Below are 19,438 nucleotides of genomic sequence, written 5' to 3'. Positions count from 1 at the left end.
CAGCAGGGGCCAATCGCGACCCCCTAGCTCAGTGTCACAGCCCCGCCCACCTCCAGTCAATCCATTGATGAATGAATTACTCCCGTAAAGAAATGGAGGGAGAGAGTCTGCCATTTATTCACCCTCCCCTTTGATTAGTTTTTTTCTCCCCCTCCCCACCCACCGAGTGTCGGCCACAGACTGCTCCTTTCCGGGGGGCTTCAACTTAAAGGCGCGAGTTAAAATGTACTGTTCATTGACAGATTGCTAAATTAAAGTAGAACAGAAATTACCTTCCTTTTCGATTTCCAATAAGTAGTCACATCTTAAGTATTTTCAGCATTTTCTGTTTTTATTTCAGATTTCCAGCTTCCGCAGTATGATTTCGCCTTTGATTTAGTCACATCTTTATTTTATTCTCAGTTTTTACTTACGTTGCTAAATATTTTGTTACAAAACTGTTGATGGCAGCGCCTATACAAAAAATTATCCACATCAATAGCTCATGATATTGACAACTACTGTGCACCAATTTATTATCACAATGGCATCCTTTCCTCAGTGGTTAGTGACCCTTCCCGAGATCTAAAAACTATCGCAGTTTAGTTACTTGATTTTGAGTTCAAAAGTTATTTCGAATTTGGTATTTACTGAAAAGCAAGCTGCTATATTAATGATTATCATTTTTTAAAAGTATTTCAGACAGCCGTGTGCCACGCGGTCAAACTATTCGTTAGATTATAGATCAATAAAATATAGTCTTAAAGTGTTGACCTTTAATTTGATAAGCTGTGATGATATAAAAAGTTGCTTCCTTTTGTTGAAGAATAGCTTTTCCGCTCAGGGATCAAACCCTGAGGTTTTTTTGATGGTTGAAGAAGAATTTTCTTTAAAGTCCCACGTACACTTCCGCAAAATATTGTTTTATTCCTAAAAGGCATGTTATTTTCGACAAAATATTTGATTAAAATCCGCTATCACCTACAGTTGATGAACTTAGCTGTGTTCTGCTTGGTAGGGATTCTGGAACAGAGCTGGTTAAAGATTTGTATGGCTCATTTGAAGTTCAGCAGCAACAGAAATCCCAAGGGACTCTTTACTTGGAATGGCATCCCGGGTGAATAAAGCTAACCTAATGGAAGGTAAACAATAGTGGTGGGGAGAGGAGAATGCTTAAACTTAACTCCTCACCTGAATTAAACACATTTGTTTTTGATTACGGTATTTCCACTTGAGAGGAGATATTCATATTTTCCTAAGCAATTCTAATAACAGCCTGTTAGGTCACCGGTTCAGAAAAGACCAACTCAGGTGATATTCAATGGGATACAAAGACAGAAATGCTGGAATCACTCGGTACCGGGAAAGGGAACGAATTCACGTCTCTCTCCACGGATGCTGCCTGACATGCTGAGCGTCTCCAGTACTTTCTGTTTTTGTTTCAGACAAGTTAACGTTTCATGCGTAAAGCCTTCAACAGAAGGTGCAATGAACGGGGTGCTTTCCGCTGAAGTGGGCTCATTATCCTTTCATTCCAACCCATTAAATAAATGCTATCCAGGATGTGGGTCCCTGAGTGGAAAAAATGGGGACCATTTCCTCACAACGTGCTAAGTGTTTATGAAGGGAACATTTTTTTTCCCTCCCAGATCATTGCCCTCCAAAATTTTACACTCAAGTGAGAGATGTCAGTAGTGTGGAATGGGATAACAGATCAGAAATACCAAAGTTAGGTGCAGGTTTAAACTCTGTTTATGTCAGGGAAGATAATGATCTGCGGGGAACAGGAATCGTGCCACATCAGCTTTCGTCTCATGGTATCCATTTGCTAATCTTACTCATAAATTAGTCTTCTAGATGGAGACCTTCTCATGTAACACATTGACAGGAAGGTAACTTCAAGATGCTGAATGTTCATCCAGTAGTCAGTGAAGCTTTGGAACTAAGCGGATTCAGCGGCAGAACCGTAGTAGATACAGCACAAGAGCAGGCCATTCAGCCCATCGTGCCTGTGCCAGCTCCTTGAAAGAACTATCCAATTAGTCCCATTCCCCTGCTTTTCCCCCATAGCCCTGTAAATTTACCATAAGATATACATAAGATTTAAACATTGGGGGGTAGATTTTTTTCTTCACCGTCTGGGTGATAATCTGGCAGAGCAGATCGTAGGCACATTGTAGAACTCGCCCGATTTTCATGCCATTGAATGCCTGCAGTCACTGCACTTCAACGTAATTCACAACTCAAAGCAACGTTTCTTCAGTCTATATCAATAATTATGAGTTTATGGGGCCTCAGCTTTACACTATATTTATAAAAGACTTGGATGAAGGAATAAAGAGCTATATATCCAAATTTGCTGATGACACTAAGTTGGCCCAGTGCATTGAGTTACATCGAAACTATATCACAGAAACAGGCCATTCAGTCCAACTGGTCTATGTCAGTGTTTATGCTCCACACGAGCCTCCTCCCTCCCTACTCCATCTAACCCTATCAAGATACCCTTCTATTCCTTTCTTCTTCATGTGCTTATCGAGCTTCCCCTTAAATGCATCTATGCTATTTGCCTCAACTACTCCTTGTGGTAGCGGGTTTCACATTCTTACTGCTCTTTGGTTAAATAAATTTCTCCTGAATTCCCTTTTGGATTTATTAGCAACTATTTTAGATTTATGACTTCTAGTTTTTGACTCCCCCACAAATGGAAACATATTCTCTATGCCTACCCCATCAAACCCTACCACTATCTTAAAGACCTCTACCAGGTCTTTCAGCCTTCTATCCTCTATCAGCCTTCTCCTTTCTGGAGAAAAGAGCCCTAGTCTGTTCAGCCTTTCCCGATAAGGATATCCTCTCAGTCCTTGTATCATTCTTGCACCCTCTCCAATGCCTCTATATCTTTTGTTAAATGTTACATCCCTGTTGAAAAAAGGGGAGAGGGATAAACCCAGCAATTACAGGCCAGTCAGCTTAACGCCGATGGTGGGGAAACTTTGAGAGACAATAATCTGGGACAAAATAAATTGGCACTTAGAATAGTATAGGCTAATAAATTAAAGTCAGCACGGATTTGTTAAAGGAAAATCGTACTTGACTAACTTGATTGAGTTCTTTGATGAAGTAACAGAGAGGGTCGATGAGGATAGTGCAGTTGACATTGTGTATATGGACTTTCAAAGGGCATTTGATAAAGAACCATATAATAGACTTGTTAGCAAAATTAATGCCTACGGGATTAAAGGGACCGTGGCAGCACGGATACAAAACTGGCTAAGGGACAGAAAACAGAGAGTAGGGGTGAATGATTATTTTTCAGACTGGAAGGAAGTAAACAGTGTTCCCCAGGGGTCAGTATTAGGACCACTGCTCTTGTTAATATATATTAATGACTTGGACTTGGGTATAATTTCAAAGTTTGCAGACGACACGAAACTCAGAAATGTAGTAAACAATGTGGAGGATAGTAACAGACTTCAGGAGGACTTAGACAGACTGGTGAAATGGGCAGACATATGGCAGTTGAAATTTAACACAGAAAAGTATGAAGTGATGCATTTTGGTAGGAAGAATGAGGAGAGGCAATATAAACTAAATGGTACAATTTTAAAGGGGGTGCAGGAACAGAGAAGCCTGGTGGCGCATATACACAAATCTTTGACGGTGGCAGGTCAAGTTCAGAAGGCGATCAAAATAGCATATGGGATCCTGGACTTTATTAATATAGGCAAAAGCAAGGAAGTTATACTTAACCTTTATAAAACACCGGTTAGGCCTCAGCTGAAGTATTGCGTTCAATTCTGGGCATCACACTTTAGGAAGGATGTCAATGCCATAAGAGAGGGTGCAGAAGAGATTTACTAGAATGGTTCCGGGCAGGGTGGATAAAGGGGAACCAATGGATGCAGTATATTTGGATTTCCAAAAGGCATTCAATAAGGTGCCACATAAAAGATTACTGCACAAGATAAGAGCTCATGGTGTTGGGGGTAATATACTGGCATGGATAGAGGATTGGCTAACTAACAGAAAACAAAGAGTTGGGATAAAAGGGTCATTTTCAAAATGGCAATCTGTAACTAGTGGGGTGCTGCAGGGATCAGTGCTGGGGCCTCAACTATTTACAATATATATCAATGAAGGAACAGAGTGGCTTGTGGCCAAATTTGCTGATGATACAAGGATAGGTGGAAAAGCAAGTTGTGATGAGCACACAAAGTGTCTGCAAAGGAATATTGACAGGTTAAGCGAATGGCCAAAAATATGGCAGATGGAATATGATGTGGGAAAATGTGAAGTCATCCACTTTGAGAGGAAAAATAAAAATGCAAAATATTATTTGAATGGAGAAATACTACAAAATGCTGCGGTACAGAGGGATCTGGGTGTCCTCGTACATGAAACACAAAAAGTCAACATACAGCTGCAGCAGGTAATCCGGAAGGCAAACGGAATATTGGCTTTTATTTCTAGGGGGATGGAGTATAAAAGCAGGGAAGTCATGCTACAACTGTACTGGGTGCTGGTGAGACCACACCTGGAGTACTGTGTACAGTTCTGGTGCCCTTATTTAAGGAAGGACATGCTTGCATTGGAGGCAGTTCAGAGAAGGTTCACTAGGTTGATTCCGGGTATGGAAGGGTTGTCTTACGAGGAAAGATTGAACAGGTTGGGTCTATACACATTGGAGTTTAGAAGAATGAGAGGAGATCTTATTGAAACATACAAGATTCTGAGGGGACTCGATAGGGTAGATGCTGAGAGGTTGTTACTCCTCAAGGGGAATCTAAAACTAGGGGACATAGTCTCAGAATAAGGGGTCGCCCGTTTAAGACGGAAATTAAGAGGAATTTCTTCTCCCAGAGGGTCGTGAATCTTTGGAATACTTTACCCCAAAAAGCTGTGGAGGCTGAGTCATTGAATACATTCAAGGCTGAATTAGACAAATTTTTGTTCAGCAAGGGAGTCAAAGGATATGGGAAAAAGGCGGGAAAGTGGAGTTGAGGTAAAAATCAGATCAGCCATGATCTCATTGAATGGCGGAGCAGGCTCGAGGGGCCGAATGGCCTACTCCTATCTCTTATGGTCTTATGGTTCCAGCGATGAGGGACTTCAGTTGTGTGGATAGACTGGAGAAGCTGGGGTTGTTCTCCTCAGAACAGAGAAGGTTAAGGGGAGATTTGATAGAGGTGTTCAAAATCATGAACGGTTTTGACAGAGTAAACAAGGAGAAACTGTTTCCAGTGACAGTCCAGTCGGTGACCAGAGTACAAGATTTAAGGTAATCAGCAAAAGGCAACATATGGAAACATTTTTGATGCGGCGAGTTGTAATGGTTTGGAATGCACTGCCTGAAAGAGCAATGGAAGCAGATTCAATAGTAACTTTCAAAAGGGAATTGGATAAATACTCGAAGGGAAAAAATCTGTAAGGCTATGGGGAAAGAGAATGGGACTAATTGGATCGCTTTCAAAGAGCTGGCATAGGCACGATGAGCCAAATAGACTCCTCCTGTGCTGTACCTATTGTGATACTATTATCTTTTCAATAATATGGAGACCAGAACTGTTCACAATACTCCCAAGTGTGGTCTAACCAAGGTTCTATGCAAGTTTAACATAACTTCTTTGCTTTTCAATTCTATCCCTGTAGAAACGAACCCTAGTGCTTGATTTGCCTTTTTTATGGCCTTATTAACTTGTGTCGCTACTTTTAGCCATTTGTTTATTTGTATCCCTAGATCCCATTGCTCCTCTATCCCATTTAGACTTATTAGCCAAGCAGTATGTGGCCTCCTTATTCTTCCTACCAAAATGCACCACCTCACTTATCTATACTGAAATTAATTTACCAATTACATAAGAACATAAGAAATAGGAGCAGGAGTAGGCCAATCGGCCCCTCGAGCCTGCTCCGCCATTCAATAAGATCATGGCTGATCTGATCCTAACTTCAAATCTAAATTCATGTCCAATTTCCTGCCCGCTCCCCGTAACCCCTAATTCCCTTTACTTCTAGGAAACTGTCGATTTCTGTTTTAAATTTATTTAATGATGTAGCTTCCACAGCTTCCTGAGGCAGCAAATTCCACAGACCCACCACCCTCTGAGTGAAGAAGTTTCTCCTCATCTCAGTTTTGAAAGAGCAGCCCCCTCGTTCTAGTTTCACCCATCCTTGGGAACATCCTTACCGCATCCACCCGATCAAGCCCCTTCACAATCTTATATGTTTCAATAAGATCGCCTCTCATTCTTCTGAACTCCAATGAGTAGAGTCCCAATCTACTCAACCTCTCCTCATATGTCCGCCACCTCATCCCCGGGATTAACCGAGTGAACCTTCTTTGTACTGCCTCGAGAGCAAGTATGTCTTTTCTTAAGTATGGACACCAAAACTGTATGCAGTATTCCAGGTGCGGTCTCACCAATACCTTATACAACTGCAGCAATACCTCCCTGTTTTTATATTCTATCCCCCTAGCAATAAAAGCCAACATTCCGTTGGCCTTCTTGATCACCTGCTGCACCTGCATTCTAACTTTTTGATTTTCTTGCACTAGGACCCCCAGATCCCTTTGTACTGCAGTACTTTCCAGTTTCTCGCCATTAAGATAATAACTTGCTCTCTGATTTTTCCTGCCAAAGTGCATAACCTCACATTTTCCAATATTGTATTGCATCTGCCACATCTCCGCCCACTCACCCAGCCTGTCTATATCCCCCTGCAGGTTTTTTATGTCCTCCTCACTCTCCACTTTCCCTCCCATCTTTGTATCATCTGCAAACTTTGATATGTTACACTCAGTCCCCTCCTCCAAATCGTTAATATAGATTGTAAAGAGTTGGGGACCCAGCACCGACCCCTGCGGAACACCACTGGCTACTGGTTGCCAGTCCGAGAATGAACCATTTATCCCAACTCTCTGCTTCCTGTTAGATAACCAATCCTCCACCCATGCCAGAATATTACCCCCAATCCAGTGATTCTTTATCTTGAGCAATAATCTTTTATGTGGCACCTTGTCGAATGCCTTCTGGAAGTCTAAATACACTACGTCCACTGGTTCCCCTTTATCCACCCTGTACGTTATGTCCTCAAAGAACTCAAGCAAATTTGTCAGACATGACTTCCCCTTCGTAAAGCCATGCTGACTTTGTCCTATTAAATTATGTTTATCCAAATGTTCCGCTACTGTCTCCTTAATAATAGACTCCAAAATTTTACCCACCACAGATGTTAGGCTAACTGGTCTATAATTTCCAGCCTTCTGCCTACTACCCTTTTTAAATAAGGGTGTTACATTAGCAGTTTTCCAATCTGCCGGGACCTTTGCCGAGTCCAGAGAATTTTGGAAAATTATTACCAAAGTATCCACAATCCCAACTGCCACTTCCCTCAAGACCCTAGGACGTAAGCCATCAGGTCCAGGGGATTTATCCGCCTTGAGTCCCATTAATTTACTGAGTACCAATTCCTTAGTGATTTTAATCGTATTTAGCTCCTCCCCCCCTCGAGCCCCCTGTTTGTCCAGTGTTGGGATATTCTTAGTGTCCTCTACCGTAAAGACTGAAACAAAATATTTGTTCAGCATTTTTGCCATCTCCATGTTTCCCACCATTAATTTCCCGGTCTCATCCTCTAAGGGACCTACGTTTACCTTAGCCACCCTTTTTCTTTTTATATAACTGTAGAAACTCTTGATATCTGTTTTTATATTTTTTGCTAATTTATTTTCATAATCTATCTTCCTTTTCTTAATCAATCCTTTAGTTACTTTTTGCTGTCTTTTGAAGACTTCCCAATCTTCTATCCTCCCACTAAGTTTGGCTACCTTATATGTCCTTGTTTTTAGTCGGATACTATCCTTAATTTCTTTACTTAGCCACGGATGGCTGTCATTTCTTTTACACCCTTTTTTCCTCAGTGGAATATATATTTTTTGAAAGTTGTAAAATAACTCCTTGAATGAACACCACTGTTCATGTACCGTCTTACCCTTTAATCTATTTTCCCAGTCCACTTAAATCAATTCCGCTCTCATACCATCATAGTCTCCTTTATTCAAGCTCGGTACGCTTGTTTGAGAACCAACCTTCTCACCCTCTAATTGGATATGGAATGTAACCATGTTATGGTCACTCATTCCAAGGGGATCCTTAACTAGGACATTATTAATTAATCCTGGATCATTACACAGGACCACGTCCAAGGTTGCTTGCCCCCTTATAGGATCAGTTACACACTGCTCAAGAAATCCATCCCTAATACACTCAATAAACTCTTCCTCAAGGCTGCCCTGCCCTATTTGATTTGTCCAGTTAATATGATAGTTAAAATCCCCCATAATTATAGCTGTTCCCTTATTACATGCCCGGACTATTTCCTGATTAATACTTCTTCCAGCAGAGTTGCAACTATTAGGAGGCCTATATACTACGCCCACTAGTGTTTTTTCCCCCTTATTATCTCTACCCAAACTGTTTAATTATCCTGATCCTTTGTCCCAATATAATTTCTCTGTATTACAGTGATTCCTTCCTTTATTAACATAGCCACCCCACTTCCCCTTCCTTCCTGCCTGTCCTTCCTGATTGTTAAATACCCTGGCATATTTAATTCCCAGTCGTTGTCACTCTGCAACCATGTTTCTGTAATGGCCACAAGATCATACCCATACGTAGTTATTTGTGCCGTTAACTCGTCCATTTTGTTACGAATGCTACGTGCATTCAGATAAAGAACTTTCAAATATGTTTTGTGACACTTAGTTCCTGCTTTTTCCTTTTTTAACACTTTACCTTTTACTCCATACCTTCTGTGCCTTCCTGACACGCTTTCCTCTGTCTCCCTGCTCAGGTTCCCAACCCCCTGACACAGCTTTGATGCTGGGTTAATCGCCTTATGCCTTCTAGTTTTTATTTTATCTGTCGTGCCTAAAGTACACTTTCTTTCCGCTGCTCTACGCTGTTCCCTCTCACTTGTTCTTGAACAACTGTTTGTACTATTTGTATTGTAGATTTCCCCTGCGCCTTCCCCTCTCTTGCTGCTCTCAATTTTATTCCCTTCTGACTCCCCGCTCAGGTTCCCATCCCCCTGCCACTCTAGTTTAAACCTTCCCCAACAGCACTAGCAAACACCCCCGCGAGGACATTGGTCCCAGTCCTGCTCGGGTGTAACCCGTCACGCTTGTACAGGTCCCACCTTCCCCAGAACCGGTCCCAATGTCTCAGGAATCTAAATCCCTCCCTCCTACACCATCCCTGCAGCCACGCATTCATTCAGTCTATTCTCTTGTTCCTATACTCACTAGCACGTGGCACCGGTAGTAATCCTGAGATCACTACCTTTGAAGTCCTGCTTTTTAATTTATCTCCTAACTCCTTAAATTCACCTTGCAGGACCTCATCCCTTTTTTTAACCTACGTCATTGGTACCATTATGGACCACGACTACTGGCTGTTCACCCGCCCCCTCCAGAATGCCCTGCAGCCGCTCCCATTCCCAATTACACACCCATTCTGCAAGTTTATTAATGTCCTCTTGCATTTTGACGCATTCTTCCTTTGTATTAACTACACTGCCCAATTTGGTGTCATCCGCAAATTTTGAAATTGTACTTCCGATTCCCGAATCCAAATCGTTGATGTAAATTGTGAACAGTGGTCCCAGCACCGATCCCCATGGAATACCACTGCCCATCTTTTGCCTGTCTGAGGAGCTACCTTTACCCCCTACTCTTTTCTGTTTTGTAAGCTTGCTATCCATTCTACCTGTCCCGACTCCATATGCTCTGACCGTAGCCATGAATCTACAATGTGGCACCTTTTTGAAAATCCAAATATGTTACATCTACTACATTACCCTTGTCTCCTTTCTGTTTCTTCTTCAAAGAATGCAATAAGGTTGGTCAAGTATGACTTTCTCTTCTGAAATCTATGCTGACTATATTATATTTTCATTCTTTAGATGTCTTTCTATTACATTTGTGAGTAAAGATTCCATTATCTTTCCTACCACCTGAGCTAGCTAGCCTATGGTTCCCTGGACTTTTTAAATATAGGAATAACATTTGTCTGCCAGTCCTCTGGCACTATTCGTAGTGTAGACAGGAGCAGAAAGTTGCAAAGGGACATGGATAGATTAGGTGAGTGGGCAAAATTTCATGAGTTTAAAATGAGGTCATCCACTTTGGACCTAAGACAGATGAGTATTTTCTAAATGGCAAGAAACTCGGTAGGAACTGCGGATGAGCAAAAATTTAGGGGTCCAAGTACAGAAATCACTAAAAGCTAGTAGACAGGTACAAAAAATTAAAGACTAATGGAATGTTGGCCTTAATCTAGAGGGCTGGAAGTTATGTTACAGTTGTACAGACCTCTGGTTACAGCATTCAGTTCCAAGCACTGCATCTCAAAGAATATATTGGCCTTGAAGGCATTCACCAGAATACTGGGGCTAAAAGGGTTAAATGAGGACAGATTGCATAGACTAGGTTTGTAATCCCGTTGAATTTAAGGGGTGATCTAATTGATGTATTTAAAATGACGTGATTGGGTAGAGAGAAACTATTTCCTCTGGTGAGAGCGCAGAACAAGGGGGCAGAACCTTAAAATTGGAGGAGCCAATCACGGGTGATGTCAGAAGGCACTTCTTCACAAAGGGTAGTGGAAATCTGGAACTCTTCCCACTCAAAAAGCTGTTGAGGCTGGGTCAATTGAAAATTTCAAAACTGAGATCGATTCACTAAGACTTATTTGGGCAGCTGTGATATCTATTTATCTAATGCAATAGATCAGGAAAATAATGATTGTTCTCCAGGAATGAATCAATAGGCACTTAATTTCACTGCGTGGGCAGAACTTTTATAAACATCTTTCCCAACTTCTGCCTAGAGATATGCACGTCTCCACTTCCACACCCCAGCATCCCCCCCATCCATTGAAACATAACCTCTATCAACATTATAAAATTGGTAGTTTCATTTCCTATTGTCTATTAATCTTTAGCATTTAGTATGATTCCTGCATATTTCTGTCACTTTCACTTGACACAAATTCCATGTCCTAAAACATATTAGAACTCCACAACTATAAAGAGAAACAAATACATTAAAAAGTAAACACTAAACCAAATTACTTGGTGACATTGATGAACCAAACATAAGGGATTAAGAGCAAGGACAGACAGGTTAGCAAAATGTCTGTTAGATGCACTTTAGGAGGAATTCTAAAAGCTGTCACTACACTAACTGCCTGACTTACATTAAGACAGGAACCAAAATTTCCTGTAACTTAAAATGCCTGAAAAACCCACACCATTCTTTGACTGGTGCTAAATTAACTGTCCAAACAAGTGAACGCTGACATGGGACATTTACCACTGACAAGGAAATGGATTTGTAATATCACCTGGATTCAGTCAATAGCACTCTCACTTCTAGTGGAGATGGCCATGGATTCAAACCCACACTAGCATTCAAGCATGTAATCTAAATTGACAATCCAGCACAGGAAGGAAAATAATGAGATGCCACTGTCCAGAGCAGAAGCTAAACAGAGGTCCCAGCTTCTATGTATGATTTGAAGAGCAGAGTTCTCCTGGGCAACCCCTCCCCTCCCCAATAGCATGATATATCTGTTCAAGACATTGCTAGCACACAACTGCCACATTTACATAACCCCCCCCCCCACAAAAAACATTGAGAAGCATTTTGGAGATAATGACAAAGATGTTTTATAAACAAACAAAACAATTTTTATACTTAAAAAGGACACATGAGCCAACAACTGTCAGCCAGACTTTTATTTCCATACAGATCTAACAGTCTATCAATACATTTTAGAAGAAAGTGTTTGGTCTCTTGGTGGTGAAACGTGGCTTGTGCTGGCGACGCAGGATTCTGTGCGGCAGAGGGAACTTGATCTTGGAATCCTAGAACATAGTTCATAATCAGAATCAGAAACAAAGTGGTGCTTATAAGCACAAGATTCAAGTCTTCAAATGAGGAGACCACCAACATACACATTCAATACTTACGTGGAACTGCTTAATGGCAGGCCGGCGACACTTGCTCGATGGAATCTCTTCTACCTTCATGATCTGAATGGAGTGAGCACGAGCACGATGGCGAGCTCCCATATCACGGTCTACAAAGAATCGCAAATAAATAAGTGCATAAGGAACCCTCAAAAGTAACCAACAAATTATATCGAAGAGCAACACGCAGCCATTTAATTCCTGCAAATATGGTTCTGGGGACTCATGACACGAGCTGAAATTTGAAAAGCCAGCTACCCACCATCTCCACTTTTTCTAAATATATTAACTCAGGAGCGCATCACTTTGAGCGTATCATAGAGCCTTGTACCAGGTCCTTGTCTTCCGATTTAAGATTTATCCACCAAAGAAGCAATAATGTTAAGGACAGTCAGGCCCGCAAATTTCAGGCACCACGGGCAATAACCTCAACTAGTACTCAGCTGCCTGGGCTCCCTAGACTGGATTGCCAGGTTACACTTGATCCAAAGACCACAGCTCAGACACTGCAATTAACTTTGTAATTCACCACAAGCACGGTCCCTTAAATGTTGCCCCAACCTCGGATGGCATTAATTTCTAAAAAGCCGTAGTAACATTCTGCTGACATTTCAACCATCCCCAACTCCAAGATACTTTTAACACTAAATACATTTGATATATCGATCATACAGGTGATTTTCTAAAGTTAGACAAAAATTAACAGTGGCATGCCAATTTTGTCCCCGAATAATTTCAATTTGTCAAATCTTAAGTTCTTCGATTCCCTGGTCTTATTGCAATGAATGAAATAAAATTAACCCTTCACACAATTTAAAATGAAAAAAGTCTAGTTACTAAATTAAGACAAACATTTTTACAATGACTTAATAAGGGGTTTCCAGTGGCAACTGCAACATTTTTGCAAAATTGTGTGCGTTACTGTCTACAAAAGCATGGCAACATAAGGAAGGTATACCACTTAAAAGCTGCAAGATGTCACCTCGAATGTCAGGTTTTCAAATTGGGTCTACATAGGAATTCCAGGTGGTTAGTTAGATTTCTGTATTTGTTAAGTGTAAATTCTGTTGCTGTATACTAATAAAAATGCTTTTTGCACAGTTTCTCTTTGGTTTCGGGGTCTCAGGAGTGCAATGACACAGGGTCCTACACAGAAAGGTTTGAAAATCACTAATCAATTTGGGGTAGGTTAACAGATTCTAAGTTATACCCAGTTAGCTGTTGAATTGCAAATAAACATTTCAATTTCACCTTAGTGCAACAGAATTCTCAAATATCACCGTCCTTAAATGTAAATTGCCGTGTTGCATTTTTTAAAAATTGCTCCCAAAACCAGACATTGTCCAAACTTTAAAATACAGAATATGAATACTTAGATGCTCCCCTAGTTGTGCAGCACCATGACTAAAGACCATAATAGCTGAGTACATACTTAGACAAATACAAAACCCCAGGTTGCAGCTAAATATGATTTATTCCATCCTTCGTAGCATCCACGTTTACAACAAATTCAATGTTTATCAGTACTACAAGCAAGGAAACCACTGAGAACCTTCCGTTCAACAGGTGCTGCTTATGGCGGCAATAAATATTAAACCTTCACCGGGTAGCACAATGAAAGCACTTTTATCATATTTACTGAATGAGTTCAGACAAATGCATCAAATAATGAACCATCAGTTCCACAAAACAGGTCTGGATAAAACCAGTCAAGTGTAGAAATTACGGATTATTCCTAGTGATCTGTTCCTGTGTTTGTGTGCCAGAAATCTAGGTATTCTGACCTACATAAGTGGGCCTGGTGCAAAGGTGCATTTTCCAGTCAATTTTTAAAAAAAAAAGTACCCCACTGGTACTAGTGATGGCTTCACATTCGACCAGCTAGAGACGAAAATCCCCGACATCACACAATCCAGTTCGCTCTTACATGAAGTGGCTGCAGCTACCATGGGTCTGTACATGAACATCTGACACTCTTGCCATTGATGGGAAAACATTTTTTCCCCTAATACAGGAATTATATGCCTGCAGTAAGTAGAAAAATTTAACAGCTGAATAATTAAAATAGCCTGCTAAAACTTTGATGCATCTAACCTACATTATTACACTTCAAAAACGACTTGTCCTAGATGTTATAGTTTACAATGTAAAACTACTTACAGCATTGGGTGACAGCCCCAGCAGTGGTCAGGTCCCTGTACTCCCTGTACATATTATGGGTTCCACTACGAGAGTCATAGCGCAGCCAAATGCCAAAGTTCTTCACCTTTGCTGGTGACTTCTCAAAAACCTATAAAGGATTAAACAGCAGTGTTCAACAAAATGCAAATGAAAGCAAATCCTTGCCTCAGGCCACACGTTTTTTTCTGAAAAAAACAAGGTCTCTGGAGATTATTTTTCCCCTACCCCCAGTTCTGGAGATATGGTCCAGAGCGATACACTAAAGCTGCTAAAAAATGTTACACAATGTTCGCCCACAGGCTGTGAATATGGTTTGCTTTATTTTTTCAGCAGATGCTCCAGTTAGGAAACTGCTGGGAACGTTGATAGAATTGTACCAACATTATCTCAGACATATCCTGTACTTTTTAAAAACCATTTAAAAAGGAAGGGTATCAAAGACAAGGCAGGGGGAAAAGAAAAATCATGTTTTCAGGATGGTATCAACCTCGAGGAGACTAACGTCTGAAGGGATACGTTATTATTTCAGGAAATTAAGGCATAATTGGAAATTGAGAATAAAAAAATTGGCTCACATCAAGGCTGTAGTCTGAGATATTAAAAGTTAATCGCGAACACTACATGACAGAACAAACCCCAGTGCAGTATCCCCTCAGCTGGACATAGCGCTGAAAACCTAGAAATGGATAAACCATGGGCAAAAGCACAAAATGTGAACATGTTCATTAGTATATCAAAAATAACTAGTTATGGGACACTCATTTCATACATGGAAGAAAGGAACCAGACCCCAAACTACAGATAACAAACTTTGGAACTCACTACAACTTTCATTTAAAAAGCGCTTTCAACATCATAAAACATCCCAAGGCACCTCACGGGAGCGTTATCAAAAAAAACTGATACCGAGCCACGTAAGGAGATATTAGGACAGGTGACCAAAAGCTTCATCAAAGAGGTAGGTTTTAAAGGAGCATCTTAAAGGAGGAAAGAGAGGCAGAGAGGATTCCAGAGCTTAGGGCCTAGGCAGCTGAAGGCACAGCCGCCAATGGTGGAGCGATTAAAATCAGAGAAGCACAAGAGGCCAGAATTGGAGGAGAGCAGAGATCTCGGAGGGTTGTAGGGCTGGAGGTGGTTACAGAGATAGGGAGGGGCGAGGCCATGGAGGGATTTAAAAATAAGGATGAGAATTTTTAAAATCAAGGCATTGCCGGACCGGGAGCCTATGTAGGTCAGTGAGCACAGGGGTGGTGGGAGAACAGGACTTGCTAAGAGTTAGGAAACAGGCAGCAGAGTTTTGGATGAGCTCAAATTTATGGAGGGTGGAAGATGGGAGGCCGGCCAGGAGCATTGGAAGAGTCCAGTCCAGGGGTAACAAAGGCATGGATAAAGGTTTCAGCAGATGAGCTGAGGCGGGGCAGAGACGGGCGATGTTACGGATGTAGAAATAGGTGGTCTTGGTGATGGAGCGGATGTGTGGTCGGAAGATCATCTCAGGGTCAAATAGGAGGGCAATCTTAATCCTTCAGCACAGAAAGAGGCCATTTGGCCCATCGCACCTGTGCCGGCCCTTTGAAAGAGCTATCCAATTGGTCCCACTCCCCTGCTTTTTCCCCATAGCCCTGCAAAATTTTCCTTTTTAAGTATTTATCTAATTCCCCTTTGAAAGTCACTACTGAATCTGCCTCCACCACCCCCCCCAGGCAATGCACTGCAGACCACAACAACCCGCTGAGTTGAAAAAAGGTTGCAAACGGTCTGGTTCAGCCTCAGACAGTGGCCAGGGAGAGGGATGGAGTTGGTGGCCAGGGAACAGAGTTTGAGACGGGAACCAAAGACATTGGCCTCAGTCTTCCCAATATTTAGTTGGAGGACATTTTTGCCCATCCACTACTGGATGTCTGACAAGTAGTGAGACAAATGAGAGCCGGGTGTTGTGAGCGCACGTGGAATCAGACATGTTTTCAGATGATGTCGCTGAGGGACAGCATGTAGCCCTGGGGGACTCGAGGTAACGGTGTGGCAGCAGAAAGAGAAGCCACTGCAGGTGATTCTCTGGCCACGACTGGATAAGAACGGAACCAAGCAGTCCCACCCAGCTGGACGACAAAGGCGAGGCAGTGGAGGAAGATGTTGTGGCCAACGGAGTCTAAGGCTGCAGACAGGTCGAGAGGGATAGTTTACCACGGTCACAGTCACACAGGATGTCATTTGTGACTTTGATATGGGCTGTTTCAGTACCATGGCAGGGGCGGAAACCTGATTGAAGGGATTCAAACATGGAGTTGCGGGAAAGACGGATTTGGGAGGCTAGAACCACTAAGTTAGTTTAGGACTTACTGCTAGCATAGTTTGTTTAACACAACCCACAATTTATAAATCCAACCTAAATGCTTCAAAGGAGTTTGTTATAAAGGGCAAATATTCCTGCATCAGGACTACAATGATAGGCTGCTTGTTAGTCACGCAGAAAATGTGTATTAAACTGCCAGAAGACCAAAAGAAAACTGATATCGGGACATTGAGTTTTAAAAGCTTTTTTTTTAAGGTGATGTCTGTATTGATGCATCTAGCCCATATTATAACACACCAGTGTTTTGTATTGGAAAATACAACAGTTGAACAAACAAATTTACCTGTCCACAATAGACAATTTCACCAGCAGACTTCTTCAGTTTCTTCATCAATGAAATAAAGTACCAGAATCGAGACTTGGCAACAATGTGATTTGGCGCAAAGATACGCATTCGATATAGAGCAGGGCTGGGCTCCTTAGGCGAGGGCAGGCGCCTCCCGATCACCTTGTATTCCTTAAGCTGAAATATGTAAAATATATTAAAATACCACACATGATATAAAGATATTACATATCACAATGACAAACCATGTAGTTCCTTCAATTTCACGTTCAAAAGCACAAAGAAGTTTCGAACGGCGACAAGGTACAATTAATTTCTGCACACTAGAAAAAGGCATTAAAACTGTAAAACATAAAGGCCTTTGGGTTTGTGTGCAAAACCAGGGGGAAACACCCCCTGCATAAATAGTACAGCCATATTTTCACATTTCCCTCGAGGCCCCACTAACCATTAGCATTTTGATAGAAAGTTGGACTTTTAAACTATCTTGCGATCAAACTCCATAACCTACATTTAAAACAAAAATACTACAGATGCTGGAAATCTGAAGTTATATATTTAAAAAAAAACCCAAAAGATGATGGAAACAAGTCAGCAGGTCACATCAGATGGACCCTTCTCCCCACAGATGCTGCCTGACCCACTGAGTCCAGTTTCCAGCATTTTCGGTTTCTATTCCATTCTCTCTACAGGGCTGGTTAAACTGGTTGCGGGGCATGAGGCGCATTAAATTAGGGAGAGAGTTTAAAAGTTGCAAAAAAAAAAGTGTAAGACGAGGAATTAAGACAAGCGCAAGACCCTCAACAAGTTTTAAAAATCGATCCCAATCAATGCAGCCTGCCCAGTTCAATTGAGCCTCACTCAGTAGCAGCTCTGCCCTGGGCTTTCATGATTGATAATAATTTGTGCAATTGCTATAAAGTGGGTGCCCGGCGCCCGTTGCAGGCCCGCGGTAAATTGGCCTCGGGCGAGGCAGCACATGGCCCGTCGAGGAGGCAGCGCCGCCATGTTGAAGATCCTTCCCTCTTTTTATAATAATTTTTTTTTCCTCCCCTTTCACACAAAAAAAAAAACCCCCAAACTCTTGACGGAGCCGGGCCTTTCCTGACGGGATCAGCCCCGGCCTGAAGCCGCCGCCGCGGCGGGGTTTTTACTGAGAGGACGTACGGTGCCCGAAGCCTTCATGTCGCCTCCCGATCGCCTGCCACCGAAAAGAGGAAGTTACATCAGCCAGCAACGCCGGTCACCCCCCCACCTCCCTCCTTCCACCGGAAATGACGTCAGCGCAGCCCACGTATGTTACACGCCCGCGGATTGGCTTAAAATTTCCAGACGCCTTTTCAGATTGAACAGAAAAGGGAGACCGAGCGGTGTATTGAAAATGAAAATTGTATTTTTTTTTTTGCTTGAATTCAAAATGCACAGGGCATCGAATAAATAGCAGACTTAAACGGTGCAATTGCACCTGATGATGATTCACGTATTTTGCACCAATCAGGTGCACGCTCTCATACAGGCTCTAAATTGGTTGACTGCTTCTAGCGAAAGGGACCGTGAATACAAAGAGATCGGTGGTGGAATTCGGCAGCGGCTCCGCGTTTATTTATTTATTTATTTATTTTTTTGCATCTCTATTATAAATCAATAAACCCGTTCGAAAGCGTGAAGGCGATCAGTTCCGGAGGTCGTGACCCGGAGCCGGGCCACTTCCGGTAGACGCTGAACCCACAGTGCGAGGCGAGGCGAGGCGGGTCGGCGGACTGAGCGGCCGGGATGAGCGCAGGGCCCTGAGGCAGAGGGAAGGTAGAGTAACTCTCTGACCGCCATCTGCTCTCAGGGGAGCCGGCTCTCCTGAGGGAGCTGGGTTGGGCTCTTGGCCTATAATCCTTCCCCTCTGTTATATTGAGGGGGTGGGGAGGAGGGGGTAACTTTTCTTTAACGTGGTGATGAAGTGGCTGTTTCCCTCCCTCCTCCCCCCCCCCCCAAAGTCAGGGCTGAGTGTGACTCACACTCCCATCACTGTGTACCTGATCTACTCCCATACACTCACAAATCCTTTCCATAAATTTAACATGCATTGAAAATGCAATTTGCCTTCTCAATGCCACAGTTTCTCCCCACCCCTTTTTTTTCCCAGTCTGGGAGGAAAGAGCACCAGGAGGCTCCACAGCTATTTTTTTGAAGTTCATTTCACCTTTTTCCTCCCATCTTCACTTGAATAGATGCTGAGGGTTCACACGGTTGGCTCAGGAAGTCTAGCTCATTGCGTCAGTCAGCACAGCATCCTGTTCTGGCAAAACCACCAAAACTGAAAGTTTTGAGATGGTGCTGGAACTGACTGCAGTGGCTGATGTGTGGGTATCATTGCTCAAATAGACAGAATTTGTAGGTCGAAAGATAAGCGTTGTTATGAACATAGGAACCGGGAGTAGTCCATTTAGCCCCTTGAGCCTGTATTGCCAATCAGTGATATTGTGGCTGATCTCTGACCTAACTCCATATACCTTAGCCCCATGTTCCTTAATACCTTTTGGTTAACAAAAATCTATCAATCTCAGATTTAAAATTAACAATTGAGCTAGCATCAACTGCCGTTTGCAGAA

General features: G+C 42.3%; 2 protein-coding genes and 1 non-coding gene across 3 annotated transcripts in view; 1 reads left to right on the top strand and 2 right to left on the bottom strand.

Moving 5' to 3' along the window:
- Positions 1–11,766: 11,766 nt before the first annotated feature.
- Positions 11,767–18,109, bottom strand: rpl18a (ribosomal protein L18a). The gene is made up of 5 exons (XM_067999363.1): positions 18,003–18,109; positions 16,833–17,012; positions 14,176–14,305; positions 12,016–12,125; positions 11,767–11,910 (listed from the first exon to the last, which is right to left on the bottom strand). The coding sequence occupies exons 1-5, from the start codon at positions 18,018–18,020 to the stop codon at positions 11,818–11,820; spliced, it is 531 nt and encodes a 176-aa protein (XP_067855464.1). The 5' UTR covers positions 18,021–18,109; the 3' UTR covers positions 11,767–11,817.
- Positions 17,080–17,213, bottom strand: LOC137335039 (small nucleolar RNA SNORA68). The gene has a single exon (XR_010966314.1). It is a non-coding gene; the product is annotated as a small nucleolar RNA SNORA68 (small nucleolar RNA).
- Positions 18,110–18,400: 291 nt separating the features above from the next.
- The window catches only part of xpot (exportin, tRNA (nuclear export receptor for tRNAs)), a 34,700-nt gene continuing 33,662 nt past the window's right edge, over positions 18,401–19,438 (top strand). The window contains exon 1 of the mRNA XM_067999361.1: positions 18,401–18,638. The gene's annotated coding sequence lies outside the window, so the exon portion shown is untranslated. The remainder of the gene's footprint in view (positions 18,639–19,438) is intronic.

Source organism: Heptranchias perlo, chromosome 18 (assembly GCF_035084215.1).
Source record: "Heptranchias perlo isolate sHepPer1 chromosome 18, sHepPer1.hap1, whole genome shotgun sequence".
Lineage (NCBI taxonomy): Eukaryota > Metazoa > Chordata > Chondrichthyes > Hexanchiformes > Hexanchidae > Heptranchias > Heptranchias perlo.
This window is presented reverse-complemented; position numbering and strand designations above follow the sequence as displayed.